Genomic DNA, 14,080 nt, shown 5'->3' on the forward strand with positions numbered 1-14,080 from the left:
TTAAATATGTCTATTACCGATAGACATTTAAAATTAATGGATTCAAAAATGTTGTATGCAACCCCATATAAAAAACAAAAAAGTTGTTTAACATTATATTCAGCAGAATGTGATAATGCTACTCCCTCCTCGTTTAATGATACGCAGTAATAATGTTAAAAAAATAATGCATTATTTTTTTAACATTGTTATTTGTTATATTACATAAATAATAACGTTAACCATCAAATTTTTAAATAAGACTTTTTAAAGTAATTAAAAATTGGTCTGGTCTACACTAGACCTCAAATCTATAAAAAATAGATGTGTTAAAGCAGTAATTGAGAACTGGTCTGATACGCTAGACCTCACATCTCTAAAAAATAGATTTGTTAAATCAGTAATTGAGAACCGGTCTGGTACGCTAGACCTCACATCTCTAAAAAATAGATGTGTTAAATCAGTAATTGAGAACCGGTCTGGTACGCTAGACCTCACATCTCTAAAAAATAGATGTGTTAAATCAGTAATTGAGAACCGGTCTGGTACGCTGGACCTCACATCTCTAAAAAATAGATGTGTTAAATCAATAATTGAGAACTGGTCTGGTACGCTGGACCTCACATCTATAAAAAAATAGATGTGTTAAAAATCTTAAAAAATTAAATGTGGTATAATAGGGCTACTGGCGAAGGTCCACGTAAAAAAACCTAACGCGCTATTAGTGGCACCTCATGGGTAGCGTGGAAGCCACTTAATAATTAATATTTTTATTATAAGTTACAATTTGAATTAAGCTCGATAGATTAAAATCACAGTAAATAGATGTACTGATTGTTATACAACCATCCTCATCATAAAAAGTTTTCCACAGACGTACAATAATAAATATCAAATAAATAAGCCAACATGTCAAATAAAAAATGAAGTTAAATAAGCCAGTCTCCATAACATAATTATTCCCGATAGGAAGATTTTGCAAACATTGCACAATAATGGCATTAAAGATTGTGCTAAGATGATTCGCCATAACGCAACAGTTTTTTGAGAATATAATTCTTAAATAATATTTGTTAAACATGAGACAAATATTGAAACATAAATATTTTGTAATTATTTCAGCATTTAAAATTATTACATTATAATCTTCAATGTTTTCATAATATATATAATGCAGCAATAATGCAACAATAATAATGTGCAATATTTACAGCATTTAATCTTCAATATTTATTTCAAAATTAATATGAAAAGGTATTATAATAAATTTAACAAATATCGTTTATTCATTAGACATATAATAAAGATGAAAAAAGAGACAATTTGTCTGACAGATTAGTTACGTCCGTTGGAGAGTTAAGTATCTCATTGATAGTAATAGCGGTCAGAAACTCTTAAATCATTCCTACATTATAATGCACAAATATTGAAACATGCAATATTACACATTCTATATTTAAATATTTGTGCATCATAATTTAGGAATAATTGGGGAATAATTTGAGTCTTTTGTGCACAATTATATTTCTAAATGTTTTAATCATGTTACAACTAAAATATTTTGTCAATTATTGCACAATTTATTTTTAAATTTAATTTTGCAAATGTGCTGTTAAGATGAATCGCCATATCGCTATTGTTATGCCAACATATCATTTCAAAATTTAATTGCGCAAACATTTATTAATGTTTTATAAAAACTGTTAATGTTTCTACATCTATTTTCTCAACTACGACGGATCATAATGACGAATTATAAATCTTTTATAATATAATTTTGTCATACAATTTTATAAATCTTTTCCTATCGGGGATTATTGGTAGGCGAACGAGACAACAATAATAAGGTCGAACGAGTTGATAATAATAGCATGCAAAAACCGATCATAGATCTTTGAAATAATTTTGCATAATAACTTTGTGTTATCGCGCAGACATTTCGTGCACAATAGCACGGAACGGAATCAAAATTGTATAGATATGCGTTATCCTTAGCCCTAACGTGAACATTGGCTATGTAGTACATGTCCACGTCGTTAATATCGTGAGGGCGCTGAAGGAAACCTAAAACATGATTGTGTCGATTCTCAACCTTTTCTGTTATATGCTGGTACCAAATCTGAAAATCTGGCATGCCTGATTGGGGCGCACTCGAGAACACAGTAGGCCATGGTTTTGGCAGCCTGATTCCGCAAGAAATTTTTAGCAGTCTGCTGACAATTTGACAGCAAATGGTTAGTTGGGTCTCATTGTATAGACACCGCTTTAGACCGTGTCTAAAATACGTCTTAATGACGTCTTTATGTCCCGATTTTGGATGCGTGCTGTCTGGGAAAATAATCGTCAGATCATGACTGCAATATGACTTCGAAATGACGTCATCATGACGTCAATTTTAGCCCAGATAACACAGAGATGAACAAAAATTCCTAAAGAAGTCATTTTAGTGAATACTTGGAGAAGTAGAAAAATTAATACATAAGAATTCTTGAGGAATTAGCCACAATGAGTTCACATTGAAGTATTCCTTAAGAATTCATTGCAATAAATACCTCGCGATTTATTATTTGGAATATTTAGAGTATTCATAGAGAAGTCATTTTAAAGAATACTTGGCGAAGTAAAAAAATGAATACATAAAGAATTCTTGAGGAATTAGCCACAATAAGTGCACATTGAAGTATTCCTTAAGAGTTTATTGCAATGAATACCTCGCAATTTATTATTTGGAATACTTTGAGTATTCATCAGAAATTACTTGAGTGTGTTTGGATAAACTCAATTACATTTTTATAATTATATATCGCTTAATAAATGCTAATTTATACTTTTATACGTGAAATGCGCTATATATAATTAACAAAACAATATATTAACAAATATGTATGCATAAACAAGAAGTGTTCATGGATCATCACGGGGCGTTAGGATGCGTACGGTCTTCGAAGTCAAACAACGTTGGCGATGGTTAACACTTGGATGGGTGACCGTTTTTTCAGGTGCATAAATTAAACATACTTTTACAAGTACTATTGCTTGGCTGAAACATGGTATAATCTTCCTCTTACAAAATTAATCAGAATTTTTTATTTTTTAAATTTTTTTGAGAAACGTTTCAATATAAAAACCGGAACATTTATCAGAAATCTTGAAAATAAGTAATTCTATATGAATACTTTAAGAAGTCCTGAGAAATTCGAATCATGGTGCATGTAACTTCCTACGTTATTCTTAAAGTATTCTTCTATAAATTCCTCAGGAATTACTGTTCGGAAAGGAAGACTACTTTATGAATTCTTTAAGAAGACACTGTGTTATCTAGGAAGTCATGTAAAAAAATGGTCATTTTGACGACATATGACCAGATATGACCATTTTAGGACGTCAAAATGACATGGGCTTGCTACCTGGGATATTATTTAGAAGAAAAAAAGAAAACGACCTTATACTCGAAAACGTTTTTGGGTTAATTCATTGTTTCAAATAAAACATGAACATGGATTTTATAATGCAATTTTATCAACACTTTCACACCAAATAAGTACATTTAGAAATTACTTTCGTATGAATTCAATTCAACTTGAAGAGTTATTATTCAAAGTAGCACCTTTAATTTCAAAAGAAGTATTAGTTCGAGAACCAATATCTGCTAGTGAAAGATTATGCTTGACATTACGGTAAGTCGAAAAATACAATAAATACAAAAAATAAAGTTATAATATGTTATTTACTTTATTTTGTTATATATGTTATATACTTAAAATATTTTTTATAGGTTTCTTGCTTCCGGTGATTATATGACTTCCATGAGCTACCAATACCTCCTCGGACTAACCACAGTTAGCAATATTATTTCAGAAACTTGCGATGCATTATGGTTTGTTCTTTCTAAACAAGTTCTTCCATATCTTTTTACAAAAGAAATGGTTAAGTATTTCTAAAGAGTTCGAAGAGGTATGGAATTTTAACCATTGTATAGGAGCTATTGATGGAAAACATGTTATTATTTAAGTAAGTTGCTGAAACATTTAAAATAAATTTATTTTACTTTTTAAAGTACTATATTATTCTTTTCAGTGTCCTGAAATGCAGGATCAGAATATTTTAATTATAAAAACAGTCATAGTTTTGTATTGCTTGCTATTTGTGATGCAAAATGTGTATTTACTTTTGTGGATATTGGAGTCTATAGACGTCGCAGCGATGGTGGAATATTTAGAGATGTTTTTTTTGGTCGAAAATTCAGAACCAATGAAATGAATATGCCTGATCCAAAACCATTTTACTTCGAAGAAAACTCTATGCCTTACGAGCTAGTTGGAGACTTAAGCTTTCTCACTTACTGAATATTTAATGAGACCTTTCCCAGGAAAACAAAGTTTGAATCAGGACAAAATTATTTACAATTATCATCTTAGTCGAGCAAGGAGAACCATTGAAAATACCTTTGGCATTTTATCAAGTCAATGGAGAATTTTGAGAAGATAAATTGTTCAGTTGAAACAGCAATGAAAATAGTACAAGCCATTGTGTGTCTTAATAATTAGATTCGTATACAAGATATTGGAATCAATGAATATATCACTAAAGACATAGTTGATCGAGATTGTTGCGATGGCTTAACAGAAGGTTTTTGGAGAAGAAATATATGGACATTAATTCTGCTTTTCAAGAGATAAGAAGCTGTAGTACAAAAAACAGTTCTTGTATAGCTGCAAGAATTCGAAATGATTTTTGTGAATATTTCAACAGCGAGGGAGCCGTACCTTGGCAATTTTCACACTGCTGATTTATATATATTATAAATTTGACTATTATTTATATCAATTATATTATATTTGTATAATTATATAAAACTTGTAACCGTGAATTTTCAAACTCTATTGGCTACGGATAGCCGTGGGCAATTCAGGGTTCGGACGGCGGGCTGGTTAAGTGAATAAACGGAGGCAAGGTGAATTCGGCTTAACACTATTGTTTATTCAATTATTCCTATTTAATATGTACAGCTGTCCCTATCTAGGCTGCGTTCGGAAATACACACTGGGTGCACACCAGCCGTTCGGAAACACTCGTGTGTACTTGGTGTGGGTCGTTCGGAAACGGTGAGTGTGTCACACCATGTGCCACCAAACCACCCGACGAAAAAGCAGGCGGAGTCGGTGTGACTTAGTGGCGCATGCATTTACGCTATAAACCGATAAAGCTGGCAACACGTTGCAACGCAACTTCGGACTTTTTATGAGTTTTGTCTGGTTACCCTTTTCTCTGCTTAAATACGGTACGTTTTAATTCAGCATCAAATACGTTAACTTATTCATTGCAGAGTATGTTGTATTTGATTTTACTTTTACTGGATTAAATAATTTTTTGATTATTGGATAACCTTACAATATTAATGTATTTTGTTTTTTATTGCATAATCGTTAATTATTGTATTATCATATCCATTGCTGATTAACAGCTTAAAGTGTTCATTTATTGTACAATTATTTAATAATTTTATGTACATTATTTTGTAGTAATATAATTATATAAATTTTTAGTTTTACCCAGATAGCCAGTTGATATAATGAAGATATAAGCATCTTGCTACGCATTTATGTCGTCCCTTGTGTTATTGTTTGCTAGCATTCGATGTTGGAAATAAAATTCTTTGCACTTTTCAAATATTATGCTAGCATTACTTAAGATCAGTGTCGAATTTATTAGCAACATGAGAACAATTTGCGCTCATACATACATTTGTGGCTATCTGTACAGTAATTACATTATATATTTAATCTTTTACAGCTTTTGTTTACATATTTTTGTTACAGATTACTAATCTTGTAAAAATGTTTAATAATAACGTTACATTAGTGAACGGACGGCACATGACCGTAATGGAGATATACCTATTTTAGATAGCAAAGGACAATTACTTGTACAAGATACAAAAAGTAAATTATACTGATATTGATTATGTTTACAATCTTTGTTAAATTTAATATAACATCAATATTAGTTTATATATCATTCTTACATATTGTTCTATAAATGCATTTTTTTTGACAAATGGCTATGATTGGCCAATATAAGAACTACTAATGTTATTAAACTTGATTGAAAATATTACGTTAATGTTATTAAGATTATATTTAAAAAATTGTAATTATATTTTTTGCAATTTTTTCTATATAGATTTGAAATAGTATTTTTTATACTAATTCATGTAATTACTGTCTGCTATTAATAGACATTGTTGTTTTATGTGCAGATAATTCTATTTTTCCTGTGTCTGTGTGTCCAGAGATATTGCAATTTTTTAATCTAAAAATTTTTGATCAGTCGGATGTGATTAATAATAGCAGCTCAAGCGACGTGGGATGTTCAAATATCGAACAGAGTGAATCTTCAAAAATAATTGAACGGAATGAGTCTCCAGGTAATGCCTTTATTCTTTTGCTGTTTTGTTTTACAAAACAAAATATTGTTGTGTATTTGAGGAATATTAATATCTTTGTAACCTCGCACGTATCAACTGCTAATTGGAAAGACGACAATGAAGTCAGATGTTTGATATATCTCTGGCAAGATAATTAAAAAAATTTTAAAACTATGAAAAGTCGAAACGTATGGACTTTGATATCCAATGAATTACAAAAAAAAATTTTTGAATGGAAAAAGAAAACTCCTATGCAGTGTGAAAATAAGTGGAAAGATATAAAACGAAAATATATGGAAACAAAAGATCATAACAACAAATCAGGGAATGATCCTAAAACATGTAAATTTTACAAAGAGTTGGAGGAAATTTTGAGCGAGAAACCATTTGTTAAGCCTGTTGCTCTAGCATCAAATCTCGTCAAACGACAAATAGTGAATTTGGAAGATTCTGAAAATGAATGAAGATTCGGAATCATCTACCCAGACTACAGAGATTCATAAAAAAAGAAAGCTAAGTAAGGTTCAAAAAGAACTGAAAGATTGGTCTGCTACTCTCCTTATTGATGCACAAAATCGAGAAGAAGCAAAGGAACGGCGCCACAAAGAACTTATAGCTGCAGCTCAAGCAGAATCAAGAGCTGCAGTTGATGCTTACAAGGATATAATGGAAAGACTGATCGATAAGTTGTAAAAAGGTATGTAATGCTAAGAGAGAATTCAGACTGACAGAAAAGCAAAAAGCAAAAACCAAGTGTTCAATCAAAGTTCAGTTGGTAGCAAACAATATATTTTTTCTGTTTTTTTTTTGCTTTAGAAACTATCGACTACCAATGTAAGTTTTGATGATTGGTTTTCTCCTTTTCTGCCAAGGTCTGAATTCTCCCTAATACTAATCTAAATAAATTACAAAAACATTAAAGCGTTTTTAATTCTGTTGTTCTATTTGGATCTATTTGTATTTTATTTTTTTATGCATGTATTTTATTTCCTTACTAACATTTTATTAAAACAATTTTTTTACATATTTTGTGATCTTGTCTGTTATATCAAAAGCTTAAATTCCTTATTGATTTTTTAACAGAATAAGAAAATGCCGATGACGTCCGAGAAATGCTATCAATCGTCTAAATCTGATAGTCATGTGGTGACCGCTAAGTCACGCAAGGAATCACCAAAGTATCGAAAATTAGTTGGAATGTATGTAATGCTAAAAGAGAATTCAGACTTTGGCAGAAAAGCAGAAAGCAGAAAGCAATCAAAGTTTATGCTGGTAGCAAACTATATTCTTTTTGTTGCTTTAAAACCTATTGACTATTAATTTAAGTTCTGATTAGTTTTTTGCTTTTCTGCTTTCTGTTTTTCTGCCAAGGTCTGAATTTTTTCTAATACTAATCTAAGTAACGAACACAAGCTGTGACAAATAGACTGAAAATAATATATTAAATGTTTTAATGTTTTGTTTATAACAAAAGTTTTTGTTTGCATTTTTTTGCAATTAATTTTTATGATTTATGTTTAATTTCACCAACATAGATTAACTTTGATTTCGGTTTAATTTACTTATCTTTTTCTAGTGGTAAGAACTAAAAAAAGATGAGTAAATACATTGGTGAAATTAGTTCTTAAAGATTAAAGGCCTTAAAGGTCCGTATTCAGAACGCGCTAACAAAAATGTTAGCGCGTTGTTATCCAATAGAAGAATCTATTATAAAAAACAGATTTTTCTATTGGATAACAACGCGCTAACATTTTTGTTAGCGCGTTCTGAATACGGGCCAAAGTATTATATAAGTATTAGTATGTATACAAATATACTAAAGCAATATATGTTATGTATTTTACTTTTTATTTTGTGATAATAAAGAGATTATTAGTACTTAAAATAATAATTTTTATAATACAAAAATAAATGTGCCCTAAAATACAAAACTAATTTTTCATGTTTTATTTTGACACCTGTGAATACAATGTACTTTTGTTGACATATTTGAAACAAATTTAATTAATAATTTTTTTATTGTAAGCGAATGTAACTGATATTTCTGATCTCATGAAAATTATTGTCCTATATCTGCTAAAAGAGTCGTCAAATATTCGCGGCGGATCAGTCCTCTTTCATCATCAAACTGTTGACGATCAACATCATTAATATCATCATTAACATCTTCTAAACCATCTTGTATATAATCATCTATGTCATAATTTTCTTCACAATTGTTGAGGCAAATATTATGTAGAACACAACATGCTAAGACAACAGATGGTATAAGCTCAACGCAACTCATATGCAAATACTTGAGCCGTCTAAATCTTCCCTTCAGAAAGGCAAAACTCCTTTCAATTACTTGCCTCATTTTTGATAGATGCTGATTAAAATTCTTTTGTGCCTGTGTAGAAAAAAAACAATTTAGTTAAAATTAAGACTCATACACAATAACAGGCATAAGGAATAGGATCTTAAATATGTGGAATAAAAACTATTTTCGATCAGTTACTATCACTGCTAAACCGTGATTGGTCAATGTTTTTATTTCTTGTATTTAATATCCTGTTCCTTACTTCCTATAATTTATCATACCTCTGTCATATTGCCTCTGTTCACATATGGAGCAATGCACCACGGTAGTACCGGATAAGCCTTATCGCCAATGATAAATTCGTTATTAGGAAAAAAAAGCATTTTTATTTGTTGTTACTGCATGCCAGAGATCAGAATTTCGAAAAATCCTAGCATCATGAACAGACCCAGTAAAACCGACAAAACAGTCCATAAATACAAGGTTTGCATTACACACAGCTTGCAAGGTAATAGCATATTCTTTCTTTCGTGTTCTATAGAAAATTGAATGAATCTACAAACATTCAAAAACACAAGCTATAATAATGCAAATATTATTAAGTATTTCACATTTTAACTTACTTTTGGTGCTGGGATGGAAATGTGACATCCATCAATTGCTCCGATTACATCAGGAAGTAATCCAATTTCCGAAAATCGACGTTTTACCTCGTTCAATTGATCGCCTTGGGTCATTTAATAAATCGATCTGCAATATTGTTCAAGGCAGCAACAACTCTTTTCATTGAATCGTGTACTAATGATTTGCTGATGCCAAAGCGGTCAGACACAGATCTACAAATAAAGAGCACGCGCGCATACACATACATTAAATTTTTCCTTTCTCGTAATACAAAAATTGCATATATTTAAAAACCATTTGACATTAATTTACCTGAATGAATCTGGAGTAGCAAGTAGCCATAAAACAGCAAGCATTTGTGTTTGTACATCTAAAGTACATTGCCCACTTTCTGCTGCTCTAATTAAATTAGGTGCCAAAATTTGTTCTAAATTTTGAAAAGTTTCAATACTTAATCGAAAGTGTTCTTTGAACTGCCTTCTTGTATAATTAGGAACTGTTGTGGTAACATAATGTTTAATTCTCGTAATTCGTCTTAAATTTCTCCGAGAACGAATCCGTAGTTCGACCGTGTTTGCTTCTTTATTCCATTTGTCAAAATCATCATCACTACTTTCCTCATACTGTATTTTTTTTACAATCGATCTTAATAAATTATGTCCAACTGTTGCTGCGATTGCAGCAACAATTATCTTTCGACGGTGTTCGCTGTCCATTTTTATTTAAGTAATATAATATTTTGTAACCAAATTTATAATACATGTGTGTGCAAACTTTATAAGATTATGTTGCTACATAACAATTCCTACTAATGTAAACAATATTATACAATTATTAGTAATGCAATTAAAATAAATACTAATCTATTAATTAAAATGTAACGTAGATTACTGTGTAAAAGATTACTACGTACGAAACTGTACAATTATGAGTAATACATTTAAAATGAATACTTTAATCAGTTAATTAAAATGTAACATAGATAATTACTATATATGTAAAAGATTACTACGTACCAAACTGGCGACGGTTTTTTTTTGCATATTGTTCCGTAACCTTAAATTCACAACACACCAACCATTTCACACTGAAAACGTTCGGAAATCAGAGCATATAATATCCCCACTACTGAACCACTGAAATCACGGAAACACACTACTGGTGTGTATTTCCGAACGCAGCCCTAATATATACAGTGCTTTGTAACGTCCCAGCGTCCGGAAAATTTTGTTCAAAAGTTTTCTCGCGAAACTTGTCCAGATGCATGCGCGCTGAGTTACCTTACTCAGTAATGTGTTTCTATGGCTCATTCTTACTTTCGTTTAAGTCGTCATTATATAATAATAATTCAAATATTAAGCACTTAATCGTACTTTAAAATTACGTACATATATATATATCAAAATCATATATTACATATACGTATACTTTAAGTTATCTAGCATTATTTTAACTCTCTTATCGATACGAACGCATAGGCAACCGGATCGTTTAAACTTCTAAATTCTTACTCTCGTATTGCTTATGGGTTCGTCGAGGATTAATTAACTGTAAGATAAATAAGAACCGGATATTTGTAAAGGCCCTTGCACATGCACTGTCGGATGATTAAAGAAATGATATCTCGTCAACTGAATCCTCAAAGATTCAAACGGAACGGTTCTAAAACAAAATCTGCTATTATCAATACGACGGCGACAGGATGTCGCGCCTAAAGAAATACAATACGAAATTAATCCGCGTAATATCCGGACTGCGTGTCGGAAGATCAGGTGAACCATAGCTAGGCATTTAACATAAACAGTCCGTAAGATATCCATTTCACGTTGGCGACGAGATGTCGCGCCCAGGAAATAATTAAGATTGATAAACCGGCAAGATATTCGGTAGTGAAAGCGATCCTAGCCGAAAAATATTCCGGATCAAATGATCGACGAAATCCTAGACGAGATATCTCCAATAAACATCCGCACACGTGCAGACGGTCTCACGCGCCTTATCAGCGGCCCCCGAAACTCGGTTCCCGCCAAGCCGCCGAATCACTCCCACTCTTACCGACTCTTGCGCTTCGCGCGTGTTCCCTACTCCGGAGCGCTAGCGGCCGCTGAGCGCAGCGCCGATTTTGCTCGATCCCTTTGTCCGCGCCCTATTTAAATCCGCGCACAGACGCCGATCATTCATTCACTCATTATTTTTCGACACTCGTTCAGCATACTTATTAGTTCAGTCACTAGTTCTCGGTCACGCGTCACTCTTCAATCTTCAAGTTATCTGCAACCTCTCTCGTACAGCTTCGCGATCAACTCATTGTTAATTAAGTTAACCAGTGCGTGCTCCGACAGACTGCCATCACCAACATATCTCTGCGATCATCTTCAACCGTCAACCTAGATCAACCATCTAATTGGAGCTATTGCTTCAAACTATATTATAACTCGTGAGTACTAATTAATTATTGTTTACTTTCGCTCCCTAGAATATTTTCCGAAATCGAACTGTGCCATATTATAAGGAATCCTTTTGATAAGGATTAATTGTCGATCCACTTCTAAATAATTATAAAACAACTCCTCTAGGTACAACCCTTTCCCCTCTCTTGTGCCGCGATGAATTCTACAACACCTAAAGTGAGTAGGCTCAATGATTGAAATATCGTCGGCGAAATTAGAAAAGCCGGTATATTCGTGCTCAACAAAACCATAGATTCCGCTAGCGAGCATTCTATTGCTCACCAGCGATATAAGTAAACAAAACCATAGATTCCGCTAGCGAGCATTCTATTGCTCGCCAGCGATATAAGTGAACAAAACCGTAGATTCCGCTAGCGAGCATTCTATCGCTTGCCAGCGATATAAGTTAGTTAATTATTCACAAGCACGAATATACTCGACGGCCCTAATTTCCCTTGACGTAGAAAAATGCTTAACTAAGCGTTCAATCGCTTAACCAAGCGTTTATTTGTAGACCATCAAGAAGAATCGCCACCGCGCTGGAAAAAGGAAAAGGGAAAAGATCCTCAAAGCTCAACAAAAAGCTCTAGAGCGGGCTTTCGAGGAAATTGAGAATTTCGTGGGCTACCCGTTGGAACACACCCCCCTTCCTCCTCCTGTCACAGACGCTCCGCCAGGAAGAGCAATCTCTTCCATTGATCTGTTCCAAGAAGACACCGTCCCTTTGGAAAATTATAATCAGTTAACGTCCAACGCGCCTGAAATAATTACGCTCAGCGATTCCGATCACGATTCCCCGGAGTTGGAACCTTTAGATCCAACAACAGAATACCATAGCGATGCAGTAGCACAGATTATTATATTTCCGCCAGAAAATTAAGTGATACATGTAATAATCCTATACGTTGTTTTATTAATAAATATATACATATATATATATATATCCAGATTTCTTAATCTTAACTACATCAAAGTCATACTAACCAAATCCCACAAGGTTTTCCATCGGCAACAAGCTCTCGCCATACCCGGGTAGAGTTCGTGTAAGCGGGCTGCCCGAAATTCGAAAGGAGAGCCCCCGCGTCGGTCAGGCGACCGAGGCGTCGCGACGCACACATTGAGAAGAAATATCCCTAGACCCGGACGTTACAGCTTATACTAAAATCTCGCTGTTGGCGACGTGTGTCGCGGTGCGCAGGTGCGCGTGGCGTCTTGACGCCGGTTGGCTACGGCGGGCGTACGGCCCGTGTACCGGTCGGTTAGTGCGTCGATTGGCGGTAGCGACCGGTCTCGGTGACTGCGGCGCTCGTGGCGGTACAACAACGGTGGTGCGGTGCGAGACGGCTCTCGTATCGGTTGCGGCGGTAGCCGGATTGGCTGCGGTGCTACGGTTGCGGTTGCGCGGTGCGGCGCGGCGCTTCCATTCGCCGAGTCGGTCGGTGCGGCGCTCCTATTGGTCGCAGCGGTGCGCGGTGTGGCGCGGAGCTCGGCTCGGTAACCAGCGATCAGCTGTTGCGGTGATCAGATTTTTCGTACGGTGTCGTCCCGTGTGGATGATCTTCGCTGCGGCGGTTTCCCCTCACTGCGGGGTCTCCGTGTACGGTGTCAGGATCGGTCGCTCAGTGCGCGTAGTCCAGCGGAATTAGACTGAAAAAGGGCCGTTTTGAGAAAAAATTGGTAACTCAGGTTTGACTGTGCGTAAAGCACAATTAATGTGCGTACATCAAGACAGATACATTTGCCACTCGCAAAAAGCTGGGGATTATTGCAAAATTACGGGTTGAAGGGGGGAAAAAGTGGTTTTTTGCTTGCGCCTCGTAAACTAAAAGCGGAATCGAAAAAAGTTTCGAATAAAAGTTGTAGGCATTAAATAGATCTACAATAATAAATTTGGTTCATTAAGATCGGTCAATTAGTTTGGTTGTCAAGTAGAAAAAACCATGAAAAATGGCCATTTCTTAAATTGTTTATAACTTTCTTAAAAATTAACTCAAACATTTGAAATTGTAGAAAAATATAGCTTTTATGACGATAAAAAAGTGTACTAAATTTCATCAAAAAATATTAACAACTTTTCGAGTAATCTCAATTGTTTATCCAAAACGCGCCCCACTAAAATTTAATTTCTACATTTTTGAGACCATGCACAAATCTGAACCAAAGTTTTTTCTCTTCTTAAAAAGTTGCAGTATGATATATCGATATTGCAAAATGTGTGCAATGCAATTAAGTGCCTCAAATAAACGTGTAAAAATAAGCCTAATTAACAATTAAATCACTTTTAAAATATTAACGCTATCA

General features: G+C 33.8%; 1 protein-coding gene and 1 long non-coding RNA gene across 12 annotated transcripts; one reads left to right on the forward strand and one right to left on the reverse strand.

Moving 5' to 3' along the window:
• Positions 1-2,090: 2,090 nt before the first annotated feature.
• Positions 2,091-8,291, forward strand: LOC114255132. Of its 8 annotated transcripts, none has more exons than XR_004964600.1 (8): positions 2,093-2,213; positions 2,878-3,656; positions 3,755-3,990; positions 4,057-5,260; positions 5,799-5,921; positions 6,239-7,103; positions 7,490-7,584; positions 7,778-8,291. It is a non-coding gene; the product is annotated as an uncharacterized LOC114255132 (long non-coding RNA). The 8 variants fall into 8 exon arrangements; XR_004964601.1 differs by having other exon boundaries at positions 6,239-6,406; positions 6,518-7,103; positions 7,490-7,874; XR_004964598.1 differs by having other exon boundaries at positions 4,057-4,933; positions 4,989-5,260; positions 7,490-7,874.
• Positions 8,292-8,338: 47 nt separating this feature from the next.
• LOC105840944 (protein ANTAGONIST OF LIKE HETEROCHROMATIN PROTEIN 1) lies at positions 8,339-10,476 on the reverse strand. 4 transcript variants are annotated; one of them, XR_003626415.2, is made up of 5 exons: positions 10,346-10,467; positions 9,642-10,137; positions 9,329-9,541; positions 8,987-9,260; positions 8,339-8,795 (listed from the first exon to the last, which is right to left on the reverse strand). XR_003626415.2 is itself a non-coding variant. In XM_028192990.2 (5 exons), the coding sequence occupies exons 4-5, from the start codon at positions 9,086-9,088 to the stop codon at positions 8,466-8,468; spliced, it is 432 nt and encodes a 143-aa protein (XP_028048791.1). In that variant the 5' UTR covers positions 9,089-9,260; positions 9,329-9,541; positions 9,642-9,756; positions 10,346-10,476; the 3' UTR covers positions 8,339-8,465. The 4 variants fall into 4 exon arrangements, 1 of the variants encoding a protein (XP_028048791.1); XM_028192990.2 differs by having other exon boundaries at positions 9,642-9,756; positions 10,346-10,476; XR_003626417.2 differs by having other exon boundaries at positions 8,987-9,283; positions 9,642-10,440.
• Between the last annotated feature and the right edge of the window lie 3,604 nt (positions 10,477-14,080).

This window comes from Monomorium pharaonis, chromosome 9 (genome assembly GCF_013373865.1).
Source record: "Monomorium pharaonis isolate MP-MQ-018 chromosome 9, ASM1337386v2, whole genome shotgun sequence".
Taxonomy (NCBI): Eukaryota; Metazoa; Arthropoda; class Insecta; order Hymenoptera; family Formicidae; genus Monomorium; species Monomorium pharaonis.

Bases quoted from the DNA above. Each gene is read 5' to 3' on its own strand.
- LOC105840944 (XM_028192990.2), bottom strand. From the start codon at position 9,088: ATGCTTTTTTTTCCTAATAACGAATTTATCATTGGCGATAAGGCTTAT. The intron at 8,796-8,986 runs GTATGATAAATT...TTTTCTACACAG, and splicing joins ACAGAGGCAATATGACAGAG to GCACAAAAGAATTTTAATCA.